A 27,741-nucleotide genomic window follows, 5' to 3' on the forward strand; every position below is an offset into this window, starting at 1 on the left:
AAGGGACCATCTGGACCCGCACTTCTCAGCTTCTCATACTAACCACTTACTGAAAAAAAGAGAGATATGAAAATGGCATCCATATGGAGTCCTACCGGTGAGAAGAGATGTTCAAAAATAATACCCATAAGAGAAAGAGCGCTCCATAAATTGTATATCTCACAGGGATGATGAAGAATGACAATTAAGCACAGAAAAAGGCCTTTGGACATGGATTCATGCCAATTGAGGTTCTTCCATAATGCCATAAAATAAAAATGTTTAAACGTTCATTCAGAAGTAGTATTCAATTTTTTTTAAAGTAGCTACAGCATATGGAAAAAAAAAAAAACCGCGAGTTTGAAGTTTAATCTCCCATGCAGAACAAAAATCATCGCAACCTAAATTATGTTTATTGTAATAGAAAAAAAATAGATACTTAATGATGATTAATTCTTATAGAAAAACTAGCACACCAAAATGGTCGGATGGGTTTCCTCCTGCAGAGAGCAGTGTTCCACCATGAAAAAAAAGGAGACAGGCAAGGACAGAAAAAAAAATGCTTGCAGAAAGAGGACTCAAGAAAGCACATTTCCATCTGTGTTCCAGAAGACAACAAAGGGGTGTAAAGCTCCAGACTAAAAAAAAAAATGCTCCTCAAAATTATCCATTCAGAGACGTTTTTTATATTTTCAATTTCTTGCATCGTGGTTATTGCAGACAAATAGTCGAAATGCATGAAAGTAGCACAAGGGTGGTGGTGGTGGTGGGGGGTAAGAGCTTCTGCTGCAGTGCCTTCACCCCAGTCTGCCTCCACCAGGGTGGGTTGCCAATTAGAGCCAACAAATATGACACACTTGACTCTCCCGCTTGAACCGTGGCTGGAGATAATAGGCCTCTTCCTGCAGCACGATCGATGACATTGCGTCCCAGGGTGCAAGTCTGCACACACACACTGGCAACACACTTCTTTTCCTCACTCAGTCTTCTCTTACCTGTCAGAGAGTAAAATGCCAGCTTTCCATTTCTTTCACCGAAATGTACAAACACTCTTCAAAAATTCCTCTCTGCCCTTTTCTTGTCCTCATTTTCCAAGCAATGATTTTCAAGCAGAAAAAAAAAAGACCTTTTAATCCAAGTTAAGATAAAAATGTAATGCGCCACGTATCTAATGCATCATCTCACGACCGTGCGAGGACATCCGGGGATTACACAAATGACGCGAAAGGATATTTGCTCGTCTTGGCCAAAAGGCGTTTGCCATTCGCCCCCAATTTGTGGCGGCTGACTTGCATGGCGATACGGTTGTTACACATGGCCGGGGTCACTTCACCTCAAAATTGAAAAGCTCCTTGTGATGCAAAATGTTGCTCATTCATTGCTGAGGATTTCTGTGGGTCCATCAGGAGAAAGATATTAGAAAGAAGGCTGGATGGCGTTTTGAGTAAATGGTCTGGGGGTGGAGGTGGTTGCAGCAAAAGGGGGAGGGGGGGGTTCAGGCGAGAGTTGACAGTTGTATGCATGTGTGAGGCTAATTTGCCTCCATCAGCTGTCACAATCGGAGATGTCAGGGCTAGTTTGGCTCTTGGTCTTTCTCCCTCTCTCTCTCTCTCTCTCTCCTCTTTGCCGGCAATGTCATGTTGTCAGCCCACATATGCTTGTCTGCGGTGTGGGGGAGGGGGTGGACAGGGTGGATGCGAGAGGCTCCGTCTTTTTTCTGTCGCTGTCGACACTTGCCTTCTTGTTTCGGTGCCGCTAACAGTGGTCGCTTTTAACCCCATCAAGTATCTGTGCGGCTCATCCCTCCTTCATGCATGACAACGTTCTGCAAGAAGGGCGGAACAATGCGTCGTCTCGGACGGACTTTTCTTGTTCATTACAAAACAAGCGCAAAAAATTTCTTTTGTTTAGGCAGGACTAAATGACTAAAGCGGGGATGGGCACCTTAAATGCTTTTTCATCTGCTCTGTTGTTTTTTTTAAATATATGCTTAACAGGTTCACCATCACTTAAGCCATGCCCGCCATCTACTGGTGATTGGTGGCATTGCAGCTAAAACTACAGTAGACTCCTGCATATTTACTGTTTTTTTTTCCATTTCTTCCAAATATATTCAGGATTTTCCTTGTTTTTTGGGTGGAATTAGTTATTGGTGAAAAATAATTTTTTATCATCGCTTTTTGACGAATTCTTTCAGTTTGGAAAATAAAAGCCCAACTTATTTAGCAAATATCTGTCTGATTTCCTGTTATTAAAATGACTAACACAATTTTCTGCAAATTTCTCATGCAGAATAATGATGCACTTTCCCCACCGCAAGCATGCCGACACCCATCATTGTGTGCATGGCATTTTCTGGCACCATTTGAACGTCTGGTTTTGACACCTGTTCAAGCAGCGACAATAAACCTGTGTTCTATAAAGTCACTGCTTTTCTGTCTCGCGCACGTGCACGTACGCAGGCACGCTCCCCTCGTGGCTCCGAGTACTCTTGCCTCGAGTGCTCCCTCACTGAAGCTTCCCTCCCTCCTTCCCTCCACAGCGGGCAGCCACGGAGACAGTCTGAGTGCTTTGCTGTATCACACGTAGTCATCACTGTCAGAGCCATTGATTTGTCAACAACATAGTGATACACTGTAGATAGATAATAGCTCATCTGGTGCACACTTGCTGCATGTTGCCGGACAGCCAAAAAGCATCTCTTGTTGTTTTTCTTTTTTCCTCATTCCTTCCTCCGCCTCCCGCTAAACAGCCCAAGCACAAACACACACATCGGTAGCGTTTGAAAACAGAGAAAGAAAAGCAATGTGTCTTGTTCGGCTACTAAATAGCCGTGCGCGCCGTGTCTCCGCAGGTAGCTGCACACGGATGACTCGTCCATCTATCATGCACAGCGTGGCCGAGCGAGCGACATCTCGCTATAGCGATGATAAATACTGCAGCTTCACAAAAGGCCAGACAAAGAGATGGATGGGTATGGAGGTAAAGAGTCAACTTAAGGTTTTCAAATAGAGAGATGGCGAGAGAGGCACAACTGGACGGAGACTACTAACACATTTGAAAAAAATGAAAGGCACCTGGGGGTGGAGTACATACATCCCACGACTCCTCCACAATTTGACTGAGGACGACTTGCCTTCCCATTTCCTCCTTATCTGTGTCGTGGCTGCATGAAGGAGCTATCTACTGTGTGACTGACAGATTCCTGCCAGCCTGCCGCCTCTGATAGCGTTCCACTTTGCTTTGGTAAATAGCAACTTAACTGAATTGAGACCATTTAAAAGGAAGAAGATGAAAGCGGGTCAAATTGATGAAGAATCAAAGCCGGCGAGCGGAGGACACAGCAAAAGACACTCAGGGACGGCGAGATGGAAGCAGCCTTTTGTTGTTTGTGCCCTTTGACCCACAAAAGGACCGTCTGCAAAATGTCTGGCAAAGCACTGCAAATGGCACAAGACAGACAAGCGGGATGGACCCGGGGACACGTTTCCGCACGGACGCCCTCGCCCGTTCGGCCCCGTTGTGCCCACGGGCCCTCCCAGACAGGCCACCCGAGTGAGCGAGCGAGCGAGCGAGCCACCCTGACTCTAACGCTGTGTGGCAGGGGGACCTCCAGACAGATGTTGCCTGCCACTGGCGTGGTGCTGAGCAGAAAACTGCGTGTCGGCCTCGAGCGGGGCGACACAAAGAGAGAAACGGAGTGCTTGAATCGAAATCCAACCGTGATCATAAAAACAATTCAGTTGAAGGAAACGATTAAGGAGCCAAACGTGAGTCTGTGAAAGAACCTTGAATGCATCGTGTTGCATTTAACTTAAGAATCAAACAAATTGGACAAATGTTTTAGAAAGATCGCCCGTGCTAATGCTAAAGCCCATGTAAAATACCATTGAGACGCTAAACGAAAATTAGCATCAACTTTTGCCCATGATATTCTTTTTGTGTTTATGTAATGGTGGATGAAAAAAAAATGTTTTGAAATCAATGAATGCTCATTTTTGAAAATTATAATTTCAATATAACTCAAAATTGTATGATTGTTAATATTTTTTTCATAAAGGCCAGCCCTACTTGGGAGGAGCAGTCGCCGCAAAGGAAGAAATAAATCAAGAGAGAGCCATCGGTGGCGACGGCTACTTGAGTGCCATTAGGAATCGGGTCATGCGGTGCGGCGGCTCGTCTGAATAGTCAGCAGATGCAGACTGACAGCAGGAGAAAGAGGAAGACTTTTAATTTTCACCCCAGAATCAACCTTTTACCTCCCCTCCATTTTTAATGACCACACTCATCTTGCCACAGCAAACTCAAGGGTCAACCTCCCTTCCTGCATTCAAGTCGTGTCGTGCAACCCTGCTGAGTAAATGTCTTGAATGCCAATAGTCCTCTAAACCAAAACAGGTACGCTTATCAGTTATAGTCTCTCCTTTGTCAACGTAAAGTCAACCGAGATTGGTCGATCCATTCATTCCACAACAATAAAATATTTGAAATATGTAAAAACAAGCTTTTCCGCACTTCCAAATAATGTTTTGTCAATAACAACAAAATAGCTAAAACCAATACTGAAGATGCTATTTGAGAATTGTAGTTTTATTCCACATTTTTTAAATCTTATAAATTTAATTTATTTTAGCTTATATTAAAAAAATCAAATACAATAACCTACCAAAAGGAAAACGTTAGAACCCCCCCCCCAAATGCTCTAAAAACTATTCACAGAATTAAAAAAAAAAACTACATTTAAAAGCAATGAAAATTCAAAAATGTGTGAGCGCTGCATGCAGGGCAGGGCAGGGAAGGGCAGGGCAGGGCGTGCTGCACATTTCTCTTCTCAGCTGCCATTTTAATGGCCAGTCAAAATGGCCGCACTTGAATAATTAATATGCGGGTCCATTAACAAGGCATTAGAATGCATTCTATTTCCTATCGATCCTTTCCTTCCCATCCTTTTTCTTTGTTCCTCAGTTGAAAACTTTTACTCCGCCCGTCGACCACGGCGCGTCCGGCGCCGAGAGTGAAATATGGCCGCCGCTGTTTAAATGTCAGCTTTGTAATTACACAGGGAGCCGCGAGCCGGGCAATCCCCCGGCCCGAGGGCCTCTGATTTATGGTCGGCCGCTGACGGCAACAGCGCCGACGCAAACGGACAAATGCATTCACGCATCAAAATGACTTTGCACGAGCTGTACCTACTCCTGTTTATTGATGCTTCAGCATAGGAACAGCAAATTCAAAATATGCTGCTCACAACGGCAAAATGACGTTCAGGAAGCAGATTGGACGAAATCAACTTTTGGGAGCTGTGTTAAAATCGTAATATCTCGCCAAAACAATTAGCAACGTTACATCGGTGGTCAAAATGTGCCTCGCTGATTTGACTTTTGCTCTTTAATTTAGTTTGGCTGCTTTGTTAATGACTCACAATTGAAATTTACAAAACACTTTTAGATTACAAAACAAGTTTTAGTGCATTGCTGCAAATTTTTATGGGCTTTTTTTTTGTGTTCACTTGCGGCGGCACGTGTAACACTGCGGTTCAATACCGCCTCCCCCCACACACGCCGTCCATCAGCCAGATTGTAGGCACCGATACCTGCTGGGAAAAGCAATCTATATGTGGACCAAGGGAAGAGGAGGAGGAGGAGAAGGAGGAGAGGCCAAGCCCAGATCAATGGGCAGATATTGATACGCGCAGCCACGCGAAGAGAGTACAGTCCTTCTCAAGTCGTTCTCCCTCTAAGTGAAAAGATTAGCAATCTTCACCAGATGCTGAGTAAGATATATTCGCCACGCCGCCAGACACACGGCAGATAAGACGGGATACAAAGAAGGAGGCGGACGTTCATTGTTGCAATGGACTCCCCGTCGTCCAGCTCAGTGTTGTGAGCGCCCGGCGTCAATAATGAATGCCTCCATTACACTCCAGCGAGGCGACCCGGCGACCCCCGCCGACTCGCTCCTCATCTACCTTCAATTACGTCCAATCAAACACAAAAGACTCGCCTCGCGCCTCTCCGCCGGGAAAATCTTTGGGCTAGCTTAACAGTTGCAGTTTTTTGCTGGAAGCCCCTCGTCAAAAAAAAAAAAAAAGACACGTCTGACCGTGCAGGTGTTTTATAGTATTTGTGCCTCTGATCATTCATCGAGCTGATCGATCACTCTGGCGGCAGCTCTTATTAATGATCTTGTCAGCCGGCCTGCTCTCGGGCGCAGCCGCTTGTCCAGAATGATCGATCATCGGCGAGCCCGCCTACTATTTATTCTCTCGTGACCTTGTCTCTCCATTGTGGAGCGGGCCGAGTTATGAGAGCTCGGGCGTGATCAAATCCGAGATCGATTCGCTGTTTTTTGGGGGGACTGTGAAGAAGCGATGCATTAATGCTGCCTTCTTCTCTTCAACTCATCAAAATAAAGGAAAGCCCGACTTCTGCCAGAGACGCCTGCATAGGTGTCAAACTCAAGGCCCGGGGGCCAAATATGGCCGGCATCATCATTCTTTGTGGCCCGTAAAGACGAATTTTGCATCAATGTGTCATTACTAAACTTACAAATTGTGTTCACTTTTTAAAAAGAAATATTGCTAGCAATTTTGATGACCATTCGTCTTTTAAACTATTTGATCAGTTTTTACCGGTCTCTGATTTCAAAACTAGTTATTCATCAGTTTGTTGTGTAGATGCTGCGACCTCTTTGAAAGTGAGAGCCGGTTCTTGCGTACTAATTGACGGGAAGGGCCGCAATTGTGTGTTGAGTTTTTTGTGTCAAGGTTGCAAGCGTTCCAAATGAAGCGTATGCAGAGGCAAGTGCCAGGAGAGTGGGAAAAGGTCAACTGCAGTGAAGGAGGAAATAAAGAGAGCCAGAGCGAGAGGGCGAGCGCCAGCCTGAGGCTCAACGGAGCCTCACAATAAACATGAGCAGCGTGTAAACAACAAGAGGCCACAGCTCCCGTGCACCCACGCAGGCCTGCTGGGCTTCAGCGTGCGCGAGACTGCGGAGGGGTGGGGGTCCCTGAGGCCCGTTGTGCTCCCATCCCGCCTCCAAACTGAGCGCCCCTCGTGGTCATCAAGTAGCTGCAGGATGGGAGCCTTTTGTGAATGTCACTAACGTGCATGTGCTTTCATTGCATTTGTGTGTGTGTGTTGTGGGTGCACTGCTGTGAATCCAGAGGCTGTCCTTTGTGTTGTTTGCATTTGCAGAGAAGCGACGGGAGCAACTTCACGACGGACATTTGCAGCCCTGTTTAAAACGATAATAGATCAGGTGAAAAACGTCCCCAAATGATCATGTTTCAAATGTTAGCGACGTATTAGCAAAGCTTTTAGCATAGTACTCAGAAAGTACCACCACGATAATGAGGGTTTTGGAGCGACAAGGATTCTGGCCGAGAAATTTCAAAGCGGTCGGTACCCGGAGTGATTGCGCAACCCATGGAAATTGGAAAAAATGGCCTCGGCAAATAAATCGACTAAAGGATCGAATAAAGTGTCATTGAAAAACTGTGGATAAGAAAATTCACATTTGCAAATTTTGTACTGTTTCCATTTTTGGTGCTTTGCGTTAAGGCCGTACGCGGCCATCGTAAAATCGTCACACGGGCACGCCGCTATAAAAAAGCACAATATTGACAAAGGGCCGGCAAAACATCGCAATGAGAGCTATTTATGGATGACGCCACCCAAACTGTGTGTGTTTGTGGATGTGTGTGACACATAAACAAGCTCAGCAGTGTCCCCCATAAGCCATCCTCTTGGACCCCGGGGTCCAATAAGCAGCCATCTGCAGACAACCTCTTCCACCATGCGCCAGCAGACACAGGCCCAAGTGTGTGTGTGTGTTTGTGTGTGTGAGGTGGAGTATAGTTCAAGGGCACGAGTACTTCATCAAGTCGAGGGAATAAACAGACTCCCCTCTTCCATCTGAACATACACTTAGAAAAAGTCGTCTGGGATTTGTAGTCCTTGTCCAGATTGTCGCGTGTATCGACGTCAACGAGCGGCAGCTTCTAAAATGGCGCTGGCTTCACCGTTTTTGACACTTGGGTGGAAATGCCGCCTCCCTTTTGTGGCTCACGCACCGTCTTCGGCCGGACCCTCGGCTGCCGCAGAGGCCCTGGCCCGCTTCAAGCTGCAGCGTGGGTGGCTGACTGGGGGCAGCCGGGCGGGATGCGGGGCGGGACGGGGGCACGCACGCCGTCCTTTGCTGCTCCTGCTTGCTCATCCATTCTCGTCCGCCAGCCCACAGATCGATAGCGCTGCTCTCTTAATCAGGTCTCTGGTGGCTGTGGCCAGACCACGATGTGAGTGTGTGCGTGCGGACTTGTTCCATGTCACGCTTGCACTTGTGTGTCCCTTCCACACATTTAGGAATTCTCTGGCTGTTCATTAGGTTTGTTTATCCCAACCAGATCATCTTCCTTTGTCCTTCTTCTTCCGATACTTCAAAGCTTCTCTTAAGTCCTCTGCGTTTTCTTCCGCGCCTTTGCACGGCACTCCAGAAGTTAAGTCGGTCCCGTCGCAATCTGTTACGAGTCGTGATGAAGCCCAGCGTTGTGGAAATTGAGATGAGAAAGGATGAGAGGCGAGAAGAGTTGGGCGTCCAGCTGTGGCGCTAAAGGAGCCTGCCGGCATCGGGCGCACCTGCGTCGCCGCAGCTGTGTCGTAAATAAATTGAGGGAACGCTTTCAAATTTCAACACTCGTTTTATTTCGAGGGGAAAAAAAAATCACAACCGGATTATTTTTGGAGGATGTTCACGTGCTTTAAAATGCTGAATTTACGGGAAGAAGTGTCTGAGGAGATCCTTCTTGTTGACCTTGCCCATTTGGTTCCTCGGTATCTGCTCCACCACAAGCAGGCCGGTGGGGACGGCGTAGGACGCCATGCGCTCTCTGCAACCGCGGCAGCGGACAAGGAATTAAGACCCGTTTAGCGCTCGCTGCCGAGGTGAGATACGCCGCGCGCACAAACGCACGACGGCGACTCCAGTCAATAATTGTGCGCGTGCCACAACAAAGACGACAAGAGCGGAAAACAATTGCACAACAAAGGCGAGGCCTGTGGCGGCGATAAGAAACGTCCTTCATGTAGCTTTCCTCGCTAATAACCCAAATTTACCTCGCAGACACAGACGATTCCCTCCCAGCAAAACAAAATAATCGCAGAGAGATTAGAACACAAAAAGACACACGCGAAAAAATAAAAGTCAAAGAAGCAGGCCCGGCTCATTTCGAGTGTTTTTCGTTTTCCCGTAAGTTGCAGCCTCGAGCTTTTTTCTTTTCTTTCTTTTTTAAATTTCTTAACCTACTTTACACGAGTTGTGCGCAGAATGACTCAGACCAAGTGTTACGGAGTACATGACATGCCTACACGTTGGCTCGCTTGTGCTGCCAACTTCTTTGGGGCAGTGTGTGTGTGTGTGTGTGCTGGGCACACGTGACGGAGATGGAGAGTGGCGGCTGCAGCCGGGGCACTGAAGAGTGAGCATCCATCGACTTGTTTGTCTCATTTGATTGCCTTCTTCTTCCCTGTTAGGGGCAAGTGTGCTGGTGCTGCCCATCCGCTGGCTGCCCCCCTGGCTGGAGCGTGTGTGTGTGTGTGTGTGTGTGTGTGTGTTTTTAGCCATATGGGTCAGCATTACAGCAAGTTGGAGCATAAGGAACACAGCAGCATATGGACCCCGCAGTTATGCCTGCTCACTTGGACTGAAAGTCTCTCACCCACGCTGACAATGTTTCAGTCGCGTGCGTGAGAGCATCAGTCGTGCATGTGAGCAGGAAAAAATAAATAAAACTAAAAATAAATGCAAGGAGCAGATTTAAAACGCTTGGCGGACCGAAGTGACACGAGTGGTTACTTCTATTTCTCCTATTTCAAATATATTTGGACCATCTGAGCATGTCAAAGTGATTTGTTTCGTGTGATGCGTGAAACACGTAAATGCTAAAAAGATCGATATTATTAGCGACCGTGAAAACAGTGCATGAGGTCAGAATTTTAAGAAATGTCCTGGTAAAAGTAGACGGTTTTAAAACAGATGAAGATAATGAAGAAAACAATTTTAAAAAATCAAAATAAATAAGGATAAGCAGCGTTACCTTGCCCACGTCTTCAAATCCGGCAAGGTCAAATCGTGACCTTCCTTCAGCTGAACCACGGCGGTGACCTTTTGTCCCCACGTATCGTCCGGTGCGCCCAACACAGCCACGTCTGCACAAGCAAACAAAACATTTTCAAAAACAACATTCACGTCCAAGATGGCTGCTCGACAATACGATGGGCGTTGATTTTACTCTCAACACTTGTGCGATTTACACTTTCCGACGTCGGCGAGCGCATGGCAGCGGTTTTTACCCATGATGTCTGGATGAGCCAGCAGGTGGCGCTCCACTTCGAGGGCGCTGATCTTGTAGCCGCCGCTCTTGATGATGTCCACGCTGGTGCGGCCCATGATCCAATAGACGCCATCTTTGAATACTGCCGTGTCGCCTGCACGTCGAATAAAAATCAATGTTAACGTGTGTTCATTTTATATTGCATGCCCTCATTCGGGTCACCGGTGAATTGGAGCCAATCCCAGCTGGCCTCGAAGTACACCCCGGACTGGTCGCCGGCTAACCGCAGGGCACGTGAAGACAAACATTCACTTTCACTTTCACACCTCCTGACTATATAGAGCAGAGCTTCTTAACCGGGCTTGAGTGAGCCCCTGGGGCTTGGTGAGTCAGGCTTACTTCAAGACGGACGCTGTGTGTGTGTGTGTGTGTGTGTGTGCCCTTGAGCCTACTTGTATGATTTATGATGACACACTATAAACTAAACATCACAGTTTTTGGAAGCACAGGAACACATGAAATATCCACAGGAGAGAGTCCGAGCCGATACTCAAAAGCGAGACTTTTGGACTGTGTGTGTAGTACATCATTAAAAATGCATTTTCAGCACACACACAGGCACACATAGGGGCCAAGTGTGGGGGCTTTGGAAGGGCTCAGCTGGGCAAGGGGACGGTGAGGAGAGAAAATGGGTCAGCACCAGAAGATGTTCTTTTGGTTTATTACAGGTGGTGCATCCACAGCTGGGACTGGGGAGGGGACGGGAGGGGCCACCCAGGCGACACCAGTCACGACTGAGTCAAGGTGGTCAGAAAAAGGAGGTCAGACAAATATACTCGCCACACACAACCCGGCAGCGATTTTCGGTATTTAGCAAAAAAATGCTATCAAGGTGATGACAAGCACATAACACACGCACTAAAGTTGATTATTCCATCAATCAGATTTAAAAACAAAAACATGCTTTCATTTTATTATTTCAAAGTGACTTACTTGAAAAATGCTGATCATTGTTTTGAAATTTGATCGGTTGATCAATTCATTGTTGCATCTCCAAAAAGACTTAACGCAGACCCTTGTAGGCTTCATTCAAATAACAAACCTCACAGTGATTTGCTAAAAATCAGTCAGTGGCATTTTTTGTGCAAGGTAAGCAGAGCTGCACAGATTAGCGTTATTTAACTCGTGATAAACTCGGCCGCTCGGTAAAAGAGCGTTGACTCTTCCGTTCACTCCCGAGACAGAAGCATATTAAGAAATAAAAAAATCTCAAATTTTACTGCAGGTCAAACTAACAAAGTTCATTTCAAGTGCTCTGACAGCATCCAAACAATACGAGTAGCGTCGGAGTAGCTTGGTGTACCTAATATTATGGCTGCTGAGCAACTCCATCCTTCCACCCAGCCTTCACGCTTTCCTCGGACCCGTCGGCAGCATCTCTCATCGCATTGTGTGTTTACTTCTCGTCGCCTATCTGTGCGTCTCCGTCTTCCACTTGCCTCGGTGGCTCGCATCAATAGAGGGGCCCATCTGCTCCCATACATCAGGCACTTCATTTCAGTTTATTAGCTGGGATAAATCATAAATATTTCATTATACATCACGGGCGGCTGTCGCCTGCACACCGACAATTTATCACCGCTGCGTGCGCTCTCTCGCTCGCTCGCTCTCTGCCGCGCTGCCTATAAGCTTTCCAGTCTATTAAACAAGATTGATACAGAGTGTAAATTTAGATATCGGGAATTTCTTCACAGACTACTGCTCTGCGCTGATAGGCCGTGGAAGACGGGAGGGGGAGGATGGGAGGGGGGGGGGGGCATGTGGGCGGCAGTAAGGGGGCTGTTTCACTCTCCCCTTTCGTCTTCTGGCTTTCAGATGAGGGAGGAAATAAAAAGATAGCCATTAAGTAGCTAATAAGTAGCTTGTAGCTTGCGGCTTTATCGGCATCTACTTTTCGCGGGCCTCTTTTGTTTGCAAGCTGAGCCCGATAAATGGGGTGACCTTCGACCTCTGCGGAAAGTAAAACAATGCTCGTGGGTAATCGCAAAAAGAAAACAATAAAAGTACGCTACTTGAGTTGAGTTGGAAGCACTTTGACCTTGTGTGTGCGTGTGCACTTAATAGAACAGCGTGTTCAGAGGGTGGCACAAGTGGGAATTGTGATTGTGGAGGAAAAAAAAAAATATTACGAGCAAGAAAGGCAGGGATGTTGGTAAGTGCTGGTGTTACTGGGGCCACACAAACGACAACATGCACACCATACACACACAAGCAGCACGCACGCACACACACACACACGACTGGAGGCATCAGAGCCTCTCCACCATTATGTGCCACGGCGTCAGAGGAAGATATGGCCGAATGGCTTTCTTAATTAAAACGATAAGAAGCCTAATTGCGCTGGGCTTTCATCTCATTCAGAGGCATTAAAGAAAGTGAAGGCAAACAGTGGAGAGGATGAAAAAGAAATAAAAACAGATCAAGACTTAAACGGAAAGCGGAGGTCGTCGCAAAGTTTCACTTTCTCCAGGAAACTTTGTTCATCTGACAACTTGAGAATTTGCGTAATCACGTCCATCTGTCTGTCCATTGCGCTGCACGCTTCTCTGGTTGCCATGGCAACCTGCAACAAGATGATCACATCCAGCGCCGGTGATTTCCGCAACCGAGAACCCGCGTGCCGAGCCAACAGTGGGCACGATATTCGGGAGCTGGGCGTCATGGCCGCTCGCGAAATTCAGCGGGGAACCTCCAGCGGCCTCCATTAGCGTGGCGAGGAGAACCTTATCTGCTCAAAAGACGCGAGCGATGCCTCTTTTCGGCGGGACTGTAAACACTTTGCATACATGAATATTAATGTTGGACATTAAAGCCCAAAAGCCAAGATGGAGGACTTAATGAGGATAAATAAGAGACAGCCAAAGCGCTGAAATCTGCGCTCTGACACGATTCATCATCCTTAACTTTTGTCACAGCTCCTTTTTTGGTAATTAATATCACACAAAACAGCACTTTGCACTCGGCTGGCTGATCTAATTTGTTTAATATAATGCAATTAAAGGCGCTCGAATTGCTTTATGGTAATGTCACTGATGAGATTGCCTCTTCACAAGTCGATAACAAGCCCAAGTTGAGGATTGATGTCTGTCTCAGATGTGACAACCCTCATCTGGCAAACCGCTTAGCCGCCATTTACATGCTTCTGTTCTACACTCAAACGGACAAAAGCGAAGGTGGAAAACATGCCCATGATGAATCTGCTCGAGTTGTAGCATCACGTTCAAGGACAAAGCGGGAAGTGACACACAAACAAATAAACAAACCTTCACACAGCTGACGAATGAATGGCTTAACCGATTTCCAAAAGTTCAACGGGAAACCCGGCGGTGCTCCGAACTGACAAACCGGCCGGAGGTGGGAGGGAGGGAGGGGAAGGGAGGGGAAGAGAGGGGACCGCTGGGAGGCGGGAGAGTTGCTTTGTGTGACATTTGGCTTGGCAGGACATCGTGGGACTGCGGGTGAAATGTGACATTGGCGGACAAAGAGAAGAAGAGAGCAAAAGAGCTTCGACCATGTCGGTTAGTTTGGGATCTTTCATTAAAAATTAAAATTGATAAAAAAATTATGGAATTAAAATTTATAAAAAAAAATTCAATTTAAAAGAAATTTAAAAAATAATAATGTGTGTGTGTGGAGGTCAACAACAAACGAGCAGTCATTGTGAGCTCTTCGTCGCTTCGTGAAGATGGACGGACGCGAGCAAAGAGGACAAACAGGGGTGTTAAAAAAGAGAAAAGTCCGAAAGAATCAATGCGCTGGGAGATGTTTGTGAGGTTGAGTGGAAAGAGCGAGCACTCGGGGGAAGGCGACAGCTTCCCTATAGATCTGCCAGTCAAGCCCACTCGCACTCCACCAGACACCTCCAGCCGTCCGAGAGCTTATTGATTTTAATTCTCACGCTTCTTTTCTTCTTCAATTCCATCTTTCTTTGGCCATTTCGCTCTTTTTCTTTGGCCGTCAGCATCTTCGACGAAACGCTTTTCGACTAAGACTTCATCTTACTCGCTGGGCCTTGGCGCAAAAACAACGATTTTTCATTTTCGGCCGCCAATGAGTTTTCTTTGAACTCAACAATTCTGCCGGTTTATCTCCGACGATGCACGTTCGCCTGGATCGAGGGGGGGGAAAAAAAAGAAGCCGGCCAAGTTTCATCTTCGGCGTGTGTGTGCGCTGAATGAAGATTACGGCGCGCTCGTGGCCGACGCGCTCCTTCCTTCACACTACAAATGATGACGAATGGAACGATATTCATAGCTACGGCTATTTATAGCAGATGCAGTCCATTTAATTATACGACGTTGGATCTGTAGACTCCACGCACATCTATCTGTAATGTAATTGTGTGCCCGGTTAAAAGGAATAAAAACGGTTGAGAAGCACTCTTACGCAAAACAGATAAAAGCACATCTTGTGAAAGCGGCAAAGTGGCAAGCTTCGCTCAATTCTTCTCCGCCTCACCTCGAGGCAAAAAAAGACAGCAAAGTATGTCCTGAAAATAAAAGTTCAGACTTTTTCATGACCTGCCTCAACTTGGTTAAAATGATTTTTTTTTTTTTAAGCGCTATTCGCTCCATTCCAGTCCACCTGTGCTATTCTACGTACATCTATGTGTGTGTCCGGTCTGCGGGGAGCAGATTGCTCAGGCTCTCATTATGCGTCCAGCGGCTGTAATGGAGTGTGACAGCCTCGTGCTGTGCTGAGGATCTCTGTCCTTCCAGGCCGCAAAGCCAATTAAACACACTGGGCTCTCCCAGCCTTGCTCTCCAGCACGAGTCATCCTCACCTTGTCATTGCTGACTCTTTTCAACTGCCTGCCTTCTCCAAGCTCATCCTCTCTTTGCTTCCGGTCATCTGCATGTCTATTTTTTACTTATGCAATTAATGTCAGAATTCAAACATCTCGCGGAAGAACGGAGAGCATGAAGGAAGAAAAGCGCTGGAGTGAGACTTACCTGTTTTGAACCAGCCGTCATCTGCAAAAGAGGCGATGGTATCTTGAGGTTTGTTCCAATACTCCTTAAAGACAGATGGACCTCGCACGAGCAGTTCTCCTTCCTTCCCTTCCAGACCTGGCCGTACCTGCGAGAGAGGCCATTTAGAATGTCTTGTGAAGTCTTTATTGAGGAGTTGCCACTGACCTGGTTCTCCCTGTGGTTTCCCTCCACAATGATGGTGTTGTTCATGTTCTCCATGACAATGCGCACTTCCACACCAGGCAGCGGCAAGCCGACAGCTCCTGCCGCACACAGATTGACCTCGTGAGTTAGAGACAAAATGTTGACACGTGGCCTTGTAGAAAAAATAAAACATTAATAAATAAAATACTCGTTTGACAGTCGAGCATTTACCGACGTTCTCTTGTAGAAAAAAAAAAAAAAATCAAGTAGAAATAAATCAAATCAAATATGTAACTCTCTACAAGGCTTATTTGTTTGACAGTCGAGCATTTACCGACGTTCCCTTGTAGAAAAATAAAAAAAATATCATGGATTTTTTTTTTTTAAATAAAATATGTAACTCTCTACAAGGCTTATTTGTTTGAGAGTTTTTTAACTTGCTTCTTTCAGCACTGTCTGACTACAGGTGAGTGCACGACAAGGCCTTTTCGAATTTTGTTCAAATGCTTGAATCACCATGACGAATTGTTGCACCCCCGTCGTTCATTCATCCCAAGCGCGAGGGTGTTTAAGTCAAACAAAAAGCGCAATGTCAAACTAAAATGTCTACCTTATCTTCCGTGAGCATTTGCCAATCCAGATGGTTGGTGCACGCATGCATATTTTCATGAGATGCAAAGCACGTGTGCAAGGGCAGCGTGACCTAGAATCACGTACTGCTCTTTATCTACAATGCTCTCAAACTGTAAGACGCAATAAAAATAGGCCAGACACATCGATGCCCCACATACCAAAAAAAAAAACTCAAGAAAATGGAATCGGACCTGTGTTTGTTTTGTTTTCGGGGGATGAAAATCAAATAAAAGCACAGAGGACGATTCCACCTCCCCCTTTTTTTTCCCCTCTGCTTGCTATTGATCTACTTTAACCTACTTTAAGAGAAAAAGTAGCATCCCCACTCCAGCAAGTGCCTGTTTACGCTCACACCTGTGAAAACTCGTGGAAACGCCAAAGGCGGGCGGCGACGTCTCTTCAAACTCCTCCGAATAACCGCCTGAGAGGAATCAAACGCAGCCACCTCGGTGGATAGCAAACAACTCAACGACCGTCAAACAAAAACAACACCCCCACAAAGACAACCTGCAAGCTAATTAGCTTTAGCTGTCAGTGGGAGAGGTGGCCGGGGAACAGCGGGATGGAAACGGGAAGGTGGAGGTAGAAGAAGAAGGAGGTGGGGAGGAGAAAAAAAAAAAAAGCTTCTGATCTGACCTCATTTCAAGACTTGGCTTTTATTGTCTAAGTGTGAGTTTACGTGTCTGACTCCACTTGTCCTCTGACTCATCTTACCGTGTGTAAATAAATCTAAGGTGCTAATATAATAATCAGAAAATATTTATCTGACTGCAATAGAAGGAAAAGAGTTTAGCATCAGACTATAAGGCGCAATTAAAATCCTTTAATTCTCATCAAAATCCACCGTATGCCCTAGAGTGGATGGAAATTTCCGAAAACTGCGCCTGCTGGTCAGGAAATACGGTAATATGAGGTGGGACACTTTTAGGAGCTTTTCGACATGCGGGTGCGCTACCTGGGACGCGTGGGCCCTTCAGAGGATTGGACAGCGCCATGCCTATCTCCGTCATGCCGTAGCGCTCCAGCAGCGTGTGCCCCGTGATTTCCTGCCAGCGTTGCAGAGTGGGCAGCGGGAGAGCAGCAGAGCCGGAGACCATCAGTCTGAAGCGAGACGCCATTTTGTTTTTTATATATGCTTATTTTTTTTTTTTTAAATTACAAATCCATACCTGATTTTTTCTTTGCACACCGCTCTGACAAAGTCCTTGACGTGGGGCTGAGTAAAGTTCTGGTCGTAATAGTGGATGAGTTTGGAGTAGATGGTTGGCACGGCCATGAAAACCGTAACCGCTGGAGCTTTGGAGCTCAGCAGCATCTCCCATACCTGGGAAGAGAGAAAGGGGAGGGGGAGATGAGTTTGGCTTCTGACTGAAGAGGCCAGAAGGAAAAAGGCGATAAAGACACGCTGATGGACGGGACCAATACAAATATAAATGGAGTAGAAAGCGTTACGTTCGCATTTGCATGCCATTAAAAAAAAAAAAAGTCTTTTTGTTTCTTTTATTTGATGCAAATGGCAGGTTGCCGTCCGTGGACGAGGCGGCCTCATATGAAAGCTGTCAACGCGCAAAAAGGAAAGGCGGCTTTTGAAAAGGTCACAGAGAGGAAAACAGCCGACTGCTGTGGGGCACGACTGACACATCGGGCAGCTACCAAATGTGCTTTTTTTTATTTGTATTTTTTTTAAGAGAGGTCACACATGCTCTTCTCTATTCTGTGGAGCTGCTTCAAACAAGCAATCCTTCCTGTAAGCCAAACACCAATGTGATAACGCTGCAAAACATTTGAAACAATTCATGGCCTTCCTTCCTTCCGGCTCCTCCCATGCGTCACATCACCGCCGATGATTGCTGCAAGAATCTTCTTTAAGTCCGTCTCCTCTACCTGTGCCCGCGAGACAAACGCTCCTCCCCGGCTGTCTCTCTGTCGACTTATCCTCACTTGGTCAACATTAATTCCAGCTCAATTTGCAGCTTCTCTGTACTTCCTTCCCTTCATCTCTGCTGACTAACATGGCAGCCTCGCACTCGGCCCCTCCCTCACGCATGCATCAAGTGATTGTCATTCATGGGACTTCAAAACGGCAATCAAATAGGATCAACTTGTTTCGGGCTGACGACAGATTTGAGGATACTTCAATCAGGTCCTCCTTTTTTTTTTGTTTAAAATCACCTCTCCTATTTCCTTCCTTTTCTAACTGGTATTACAAGCTCCTCTAAACAGGAGGGTGTGCCTGCCCCGCATGCTACGCAGCAGATAGTGACTAGGGAATTATTAACTGGCTCGGACTTGACCACCGCGGGCGCTGTCCATCATGACCAGTCGAGCGCTTCCACCGAGTCCACTCCGAAGGGGAGAGGAAGGCAATTTATGTCCGTCAAAGAGCTGGCCTCCACCTTGGGGACGGGGATGCAGGGAGAACCCAAATGCATGGGCTGCATGCTGAACAACTCCGTGAGCTCAAGGTGGGAACTAAATACAAATGCCGCCTTTCCCGACACGGTCCGAGATGCATGTTTGCACAAATGCTACAAATCACATAAAATGATTTTGTTTGTTGCAGAACATGTGACATGTTAACAAAGTATGATAACAGGAACGGGCGATACTGGCCTTATTTTAAGGTATCGGTACTCGCGGAGGCCGCCGATACCAGCCACCGATACTTAAGGTAAACAAAATCTGAAATCGAGTGAGTCATCCTCAGCGATAGTCTGTTCACAATTTTCTGTCATTGCATTAAATGAAATTTGATATATCAAAAGTACCTGTAGTCGTTATCTGTGGATATTAAAAGGGTGAATACTCATGCTGGCAAAAAAAGCGAAGGAAGGAAAGTTGGGAGGAAAGAAAGAGAGCAAGAAAGACAAAAGAGAAATACTTTGTGGCTTTGCATAGTCTCTGAATGTAATAAAGAAAATCTAATTTGGCTTTCCGCCAAAAAGACATTTGGAAGAATTAACCTTGGAGTGGTCTGAAATGATGATGGACATTTTTCCAATATGTTCTAACATTTTACGGCTCCATCTTTAAATTGATTATGAAGATTAAATTAAGTAGTCAGTAGATTTGGTGATAATGGAAGAACTCATCGTCTCGCACGTTTCTAATCCGCTTGCATTAAAACACTTGAAATGGAAATGCGTTCATAAATCATTCGGCGGTATTAAATACCGGTAGAAGCCACAGGCATGATAGTGATATTGCTCAAAGTTGATTTGGAGCCAATCAATCTGTATTCTACCTCTTTGTGAGTATCTTTGAAAAACTGCTGCCTCCTTTTACCCTTCAGAGAACTTGAGGGATAAAACAAAGTGACTCTTGAGCATTTCATCAAGCAAGTCCAACTTCAGGGGAAGGACAATGAAGACTTTTTTTTTTCCCCTTTGTGGTCGGGTCCACAAGGTCATGGAGAACAGTGGCATACTGATGGATACAAGATTGTGCCAAACGCCTTTTTGACACTTCCAAGTGTCCTTCAAGGGGCTTTGCACATTAAAGCTCCTTCAAAAAAAACCATATCTTTATGTTGGGAAACAGTTGAGTCGTCACTCCTTTTGTATTCTGAAGACGCGCGCACACACCTTAGCAGCGGCATCATTCGTCAACGTCGGCTCATCGATTGATCCGCTGCTTAAGCTCTTACCGTGAGTCGGCATTGGTCAGATACAAAGCCGCGCCGGGCAATTAATCACTGGGCCCAAAACACTTAGCCTGACAGGGATGGAGGGAGGAGGAGGAGAAGAAAAGTAGAGCGGAGGAGGAGAGACACTGATAACCAGATAGGAAATTACAGCACAGTTGATGCAAAATGGCCGAATTGTACGTTTGTCCATTTTGTTTGGACTGCTGCTTTCTCCACCTCTGCCAGAAAACAAGAGGAAGAAAGCACCATGTTGACCTTTTGGGGATGGAAATCAGGCAGCATGACGCAAGTGGCGCCGACCCAAAGAGGACACAGCAGCTTGTTTACGATGCCGTGCACGTGGTGGAGCGGCAGCGTGTGGAGGATGACGTCATCGCGGGACCACGCCCACTCCGACACCAGACACCGTACCTGAGGAGAAAGGCAGAAAGGATGATTTGACTTCCGGATTGAAGAGATAACGGCAGCGAGAAAACTGACAAACACAATTAGCAACGTTAGCCTGCTGACAACGATACAGCCTGCGGTTAATCAATGTAGTTTCATGTTATACTGTTTTTTTTACCCACCATTTTTATGAGCAACTTCTCCAAACGGTGTTTATTGCTCAGTGTTGCAAAAAAAAAAAAAAACACATTGAATACGTTTTGCACAAATTGTAGCAAAGCGAAGTTTGTGCCAACTGCAATTTAGGCAGGGAGAAAAAGGATGGTGGCCAAATGTATTGATGTGGAAACGTCAAAGGGCCTTTGTCAACACGATTGCAACATTTCATCAATTAATTAATCAATCAGGCGCTGGGCAAGACGTTTCAGTTCAGTTCGGGTGGTTTTTTTTGTAAGGGACCAATTACAGGTTTAGTAAGTGAGGCCTTTTCACTGCAATTGCTCAGGTGGACCACATAAAACATGCACAATTATATCATTATCCTTCATTTAAAACGAGATTGTGAAGTTTTCCAGGAACTTTGATTAGTTGAATTTAATATATTCTGAGAAAAAAAAAAACTTAATTCGACACTTTAGCACAACAGATCAAGCGGAGACAAATGAAGCTCTGACAACACTCGAAATGATTTGATTTTCCGCACTAATAGACAAGTGGGTCAATTTGACTCAAAACCATACAGCAAAATCTTTGGGAGATCTTTAATGGCATAAATTAGAGCTAATTAAGAAAGCTAGACGGGAACAAAAGAGGAATTATGCTAATCAAAGAGCGCATGTGTGTGTGTGTGTGTGCGTGTGTTAGAGGTGATGTAAGACATCTACCCAGTTGTTGAATTTAAAAACATGTTTTGAATTAATGGCATAATAAAGTGGCACTCTCTTTCCTTCATGTCTGACACCTTCTGTAGAAAATCTCAAAATAAAAAATGATGACCGTTTTTTTTCCCAAATACTTGAATAAAAATAGTCACTCTTTAATTATCTCCTAAAATGTCTTGAAATAGTAGTGCTTCACACTTTTACTTTAACTTGAAATGCAAATATATCTAGAAATATTATATCACAATATGATGAAATTTCCATTGTGTCGATTGACTCCCAAAGCAGTGTGCCTAACATCCATCAGTCGTTGATGCTGAGAGAAACATTGATCTAAATAAGCTTGACAGCTTCATTTTGATAACAAAAGTATGGAAACATTCATCCAAATAGCCAAAGTGACAAAAAGAAATGACGTACCATGGCTTGAATGCTGCCATGCGTGTGAAGAACACCCTTGGGCCTCCCGGTCGTACCACTAGTGTAGATGATCATGGCCGGCCGCTCAGTCCAGTCCGTGCCGGCCTCGTCCACATCTTGGCCGTCACTGCTGTTTAAAGTGTCGAGTTTGGAAGTGGGGGGAAGTGTAAGGTAAGGCAGTGCCAGTCTCTGTGCCAGGGGTTCCGAGATTTCAGCAAAGGGCTGCCCGGCCACCAACAGAGCACTATGAGAGTCTTTTATGATGTACTCTAGTTCTGATGCTGGGTGTTTTTTGTAGAGCGGAACCGCCGTCCCACCGCTCATCCAAATGGCCCACTGGGCCACCGTATAGGAAGCATCATTAGCACACAGGAAGGAGATGGGTCGACCTTCCAGGCATCCCAAGTCAGAGTGTAGCGCGGCGTTGATTCTTCCTGCCAGGCCCAAGCTGCTAGCGTACAGCTGCTTGTAGCTGTGGCTGCCACTCGAGTCGATCACGGCCGTTCGCTCTCCAAATGCTGGAGCTCTTGCGAACGCCGGCTTCCGGGTGATTCTCGACGAGGGAGCTCTCGTCGGGGTATGAGCTTTCCTCTGGACCACATTTAGTAAAAACCATCGCCTTGGATGGGAAGACCAACAATTCAGGTCAACTCTGGATTCCCAGCAACATTTCCACTTCAGAGAGAAGCGTGCAACGACACATCTTGACAACATGGTTGAGTTAGCTCGCTCAGAACGGTCCCACTTTAATCATCACCATGGTTGACATCTCAAAGATGTGAATGTCAGGATATGATTCAAAAGGAACCAGAAGTTGCTGCACAATTTCCTCATGGATCAATATTGACAAAGTGTCCTCCGCAACTGAAGTCAGTGCTCAATTTCCTCATGGGTCAATATTGACAAAGTGTCCTCTGCAACTGATCAGATAAAAACAAACAAGATAGTTGAATATTAATATGATGTATTTCGACACCTGCTGATATTCATCAACACAATGAGTGCATGCAAGGGTAGTGACATGAATTAGTTACCTAAAAGAGTATATTAAATGATATTTTATTGACAGATTTATCACAATTTCAATGTTTGTTTTCATCACTTGAGGGAAAGCTAATTTATCTTTTTAAATTCCTACATTTAGTGCAGAAGCTTACTGTTTTGGGTAAATGGAAATGACTTGCGATGATTTGACGTTTAACACAACTAAACATCATGTACAGTGAAACGACCAAACATAATTTTTTTTTCGTAAAGAGTAATTTAATTATGTTTGACTAAAACACTACTGTTAACTTATTATTTTAACCTTACCCAGAAGCCGGTATCCTCATTGTGAAGGACGGTGCAATCAATAATAATGCCGGTAGGAAACACGAACTGCCAGAAAAGTAGTTCCCCCTTTAATCAACACAAATCAGCGCTTTCAGTGTGGTGGCCATTATAAAATAAAATAAAATAAAATAAAATAAAATGAAATGAAATTAAATGAAATGAAATGAAATGAAATAAAATCACTGTTCATTCTTTCAGTATTGGTATCTTAATTATACCTTCCACAAATAGTCAAATATTGGCATTGAAATGTATTAATTTGTTCATTTTCCCCCAACATGCTTTAATTTTTTTCCTAGAGTTAGACTCAAAAGGTCAAAAGGTTATCTAAATTAATTACATACCAGGTAGTATTAATTCTGCCAATATCAAACCCCATTATTGAAGAGCTGCCGTTGCAGAAGGGCGGTGCTCATCAGGAAAAGGGGGGGGGGGGTTATGGGAGGGGTGAGCACTGCATATATGTAGCCACAGCAAAGAGACACATTTGGCTTTACATCACATATCGCTGTGCCAACTAGCTTGGCATCAGTGCGCTAGTGGGCACATTCAGCCGCCAGCTGGCAGTCGAGGGCCTCGGATAACAGAATGGTACAGACGTGGCACACGTTCAAAAAGTTTTCACTTGCCTCCCAAACCCCCTACACCACAAACCATGATGGCATGTTCCTAATGAATGTGGAGTCTTTGTATCAGAGAAGCCCTCCGCTCTCAGGAAGACCAGCCCTTCCTATTCAAGAGGATGCTACCCTCCGATAATAACGTTGTTTCTCGACAACGCTTTATCTCTCGTGATTTTCCCTCTCCGGTCTTTCTCCGATGACGAATTTTGCGAGGATACAAACTGACAACGACTGGATGTTGCCTCCTTTGAACAAACGACCAATGTTTTGGGATTCGTTTCCTGGAAGTCAGCCATGTTTTTTGCTCGCGGGCACAGGAATCGCAGCCGTCGAGAGGCTCGTTCATACCGCGGGAGGACGTGTTGGCGCGGTACGAGATTAGATGTACATATATTGATATATGCGTAGCCGTGTAAGGATTGGCGATAAAGGTTACAGTGACACCATGGCATCGAGTAAAGCTGCAATGGCCCGCTGCCAAGACATTATTCGCCGCCACCTGAAACGATCTCGCCGCCGACGGGCGGGACGGCGGCGAACGGGTGCCAGCTTCCATCTTGGCAAAGGGTGCCGCATCTGAGGAAGAAAGGACCCCCTACAGATTCAGGAGAGAGGCTGATACGGTCGCGCCAACCACGGGGACTACCCGAGCATGTGTCGGGTTGGCATCAGCGTGAGAATGTCTTGGCAAGCGTCTCGCACTTTTCCCTCGCAGCCGGCTCGCTCGCGCACAAACACACTGTTGCCCTGCTCGGAACACATGGTACATCAGCGACGGCATCTGGCCGTACTGACTCCCGGCAGCTGCGCTTCGTCTTCGCCAGTTGGGAGTCTTGGCACTGCCACTTCATCAACTACCTGTGGCTCCTCCGGGTAAAAAAAAAAAAAGCCGGCGATGAATTATTCCGATGTCGCAGCTGCGAACTTGACTTTCATCCAAGAGATTCAGATTGTTGACATACGAGTGCCACCCGGAGTATGCAGGCATGAATGAAATCATGTGATGGGGTCATGTGAGGTGAAAGATGGCGCATGCTGCTAAAAAAACATTTCTGGCTTACCTGTTGTGCAAGAAAAAAAACATTGGAGTTAATGATCAGATTAGAAAAGATCTCAACTCCACAATGAAGTACTTTCAGTTTTCTTATGAAAGATTTGACAGCGCAAGGACGTTTGCAAAGAGCGGCCTCGCTTTTTGTCAAGATGGCCTCCGTTCACAAAAGACGAAACATTAACGACACGTCGTTTGCGATGACTTGAAAAGGCGACGGGAGGGTAATCAACATGTTACTGTGATGTAACCTTTTGCGTGACCTCTCTTTTATGCTTGTGTTGAAAAGTGCGATTAAGCGTCCAGCTGCATTTTGTAGATCCTCATTTTGGTCTTTTCAGAAATGCGTTTGTGTATTTCTGAGAGGTGACGCTCAAGGCCGACGTTTAAATGCTTGAGCCGAAGATGTCATTTTACAAACCTTGGCCCTCTGCACTTATGTAGCTTATTTACAATTTCAAAGGTCAAAGGGCAAACCTCCTGTGAGGTCTGAGCAATAGCAGTCTTACTGTACACTTTATCTGGCTTATTCCGATTTTAACAAATGTGAAAAAAAAAAACCTGTGCTTGATTCATATTGAATATTTTTTTTCCATCTCCCTTTTTTTCGAGAATGTGTAAGTTATGTGAATACAACCCGGTGGGAGATTTTTTTTCTCCATCTGTGTCCGCCTGACCCATTTTCGCCATCGGCCGCGTCCAACTGTCCCGAACATATGTGCGGTAGCAGGGGGATAAGCGGAACGTCGCCATGCGGGACCTGCAGACGAGCATATGACTCGATCTCCACCGAACCCACGTGGATATCTGTCTGCTTCTCACCGCATAAGTCAGAATTGGCCGGGAAGATTCACACCTTGACAAAAAACGATCTGTTTTATTATTTACACTTCTATCTTGCCTTATTTTTTTTTTCCCAACTGCTCCACCATCACTTGAGTATGGTAACATCAGCCAGGAGGAGAGAAATTGAGGAATTGGGGCTTTTCCAAAAGGTCCGTGTTGGCAAATGAGATGGTATCACTGCACAGAGCTGGAAGCCATATCTTTTCTTTGTTAGGTAAAATATTTCCCTCTGTCCAGAACGTTCAGTAGTAATCGAAAACTGGCGTCTAGCATTCGTCAAAACATAAGATACAATCAAGTACTGAACATTTTTAGACGACTTTGGCAGTGTCCGTGATTTAGAAAATCATCAGGCATGCATTACACAGTTCCTTAAGGGTCATTAAGCTATTTAGGCAATATATCAAAAGACATTTGTTTTTTCAAAGTGCTCAGAAATATATATCAGATCATAAAGTTATAAAAACCTTTCTCATTACCACTTATCAAAAATGTCTAGTTATGTCTTCTTTATTGATTTGGTGTGTAGGTATAATCATATGCTTAAAATGTTTCTTTTATTTATTTAATATGTGAATATACTTGTCTGCTTATGTACTTTATTCAATGAGGTTTGAGCATATCTGTTTTTGTAGCTAGGCAGGACTTTTTTTATTTCGACCTCATTCCTTCACAACTCTCCTAGTTTTGCAACACTAAAACTACCTGAATAGTATACAATTGCACTTGAAGCACCATTGTTTTGAGGTAAAATGCTGCATTCAAGATTTCTGATATATATATATATATATATATATATATATATATATATATATATATATATATATATATATATATATATATATATATATATATATATATATATATATATATATATATATATATATATATATATATATAAACTTAGATTTATATTTTAAAATGGTCTAAATGCTCAATTCACAAAGCAAACGAACCACTTGCACAGAGCACACCTACGGAAGCCCAACAAGCATGAAGGAAGCGGTGGTTCATTTCTTCAATTCGCATCGTATTCTTTTTTTCATCTAGTATTTTATTTGACGACTTTATTTTTAATTTCATCGTGTTCGTTTTATTCAAATGGTTCATTTAAATCAGCAATTAACTGAATACTAGGTTGGGCCTTTCGTAATGCGCAGGTTAGTGATGTGCATTCCAGTTCTTTTAGGTGAACGGATCTTTAGAATCAGTTCACTCCTAAGATTTGTTCAAACAAATCGTTCAACGAATCCCCCCACACACAAACACACAAAATGATACGGCTTTTTTTTTGTTTTTTTTTTAAATAATATCCAGTGGAAATAACCCATACACATCAAACAATACAACTACCCCCAAATTATTATATATGATAATAATTGGCTCGGGTAATTAACACATTTCTTTCTATCACCCGGTCGTGAACGGGAAGTTGCGTCACTGACTCGTTCGTGAACGGAAAATTACGTCATGATTCGTAAAGTCCCTCCTCCATCTAACCCTCGCTGGCGCTGCTGATTGGTCGTTCGCGTAGATTCAGGAGTGAGTGACAGACAGCATTGCTGCTATGCCATTGCCACCCGACACACGTTATGTTGACATTGATATTTTAGTTTTGTATTTGTTGGCTTGTAGTTGATGGTGTTATTACACCGAATGTGTTTGTGTTTGAATAAAAGGTTGAAAAAAAACCCGTTATGCCGACATTTGTTATTTTGGGGGACACCAACTCATACAACAACGCAAAACACACACATATTGTCATATAAAGCAGTTAACCAAATGTCTGATTTTTAAGTTTTAATTGGTGAATATAAAAACAAGGAACAAAAAAACAGACAAGTTATAACATAAATGTCTATTAAAATAATAATAATAATAATAATAAAAGTACATCTCAAACCAGCAATCTAATGTGAAACTGCAGTGCATATATTGAATAACAACATTTAGGCATATATATGCATACACGTTATTTAAAACCGACTATAAGTAAATCGTAAATGTACATTCTGGCTTACATAGTTTACGCCAGGAGACGCAACATATTTACTGACTGATCCGTTGATGCACAGGAAGGCAGTTCACTCATTGTCTCGCAAACGGGAAAGCCAGGATTCGTTCCCTCACTGATCCGTTCTCGCGGCGAACTGGAAATGCGAATCACTCAGTGAGTGATTCACTCACTGAGTGATTCACTAACTGAGTGATTCAATCAATCTCAGATTCGTTAGTTGGTGAACGAATCTCAGATTGAACGAATCTCAATTGACGATTCGTTCATGAACGGGAAGTTACGTCACTGACTCGGAAAGTCCCTCCTCCATGTAACGCTCGCTGGCGCTGCTGATTGGCTGATTTTCTTCTTCGTTTTGTTTTACGGCTGGGTAGCACCAGCTTCAATGGGCATTACTGACATCTACTGGTTGAAGT

General features: G+C 44.8%; 1 protein-coding gene across 1 annotated transcript; it reads right to left on the minus strand.

The window, feature by feature from the left end:
- Positions 1-8,657: 8,657 nt before the first annotated feature.
- On the minus strand, positions 8,658-22,853 carry acsf3 (acyl-CoA synthetase family member 3). The gene is made up of 10 exons (XM_088371223.1): positions 22,768-22,853; positions 21,454-22,373; positions 20,021-20,176; positions 17,289-17,443; positions 17,075-17,220; positions 15,508-15,605; positions 15,322-15,448; positions 10,329-10,463; positions 10,073-10,184; positions 8,658-8,866 (listed from the first exon to the last, which is right to left on the minus strand). The coding sequence occupies exons 2-10, from the start codon at positions 22,165-22,167 to the stop codon at positions 8,752-8,754; spliced, it is 1,758 nt and encodes a 585-aa protein (XP_088227349.1). The 5' UTR covers positions 22,168-22,373; positions 22,768-22,853; the 3' UTR covers positions 8,658-8,751.
- Between the last annotated feature and the right edge of the window lie 4,888 nt (positions 22,854-27,741).

The sequence above is a fragment of the Syngnathus floridae genome, chromosome 3, assembly GCF_059516105.1.
Source record: "Syngnathus floridae isolate MCC-2025c chromosome 3, RoL_Sflo_1.0, whole genome shotgun sequence".
In the NCBI taxonomy this organism is placed as follows: Eukaryota; Metazoa; Chordata; class Actinopteri; order Syngnathiformes; family Syngnathidae; genus Syngnathus; species Syngnathus floridae.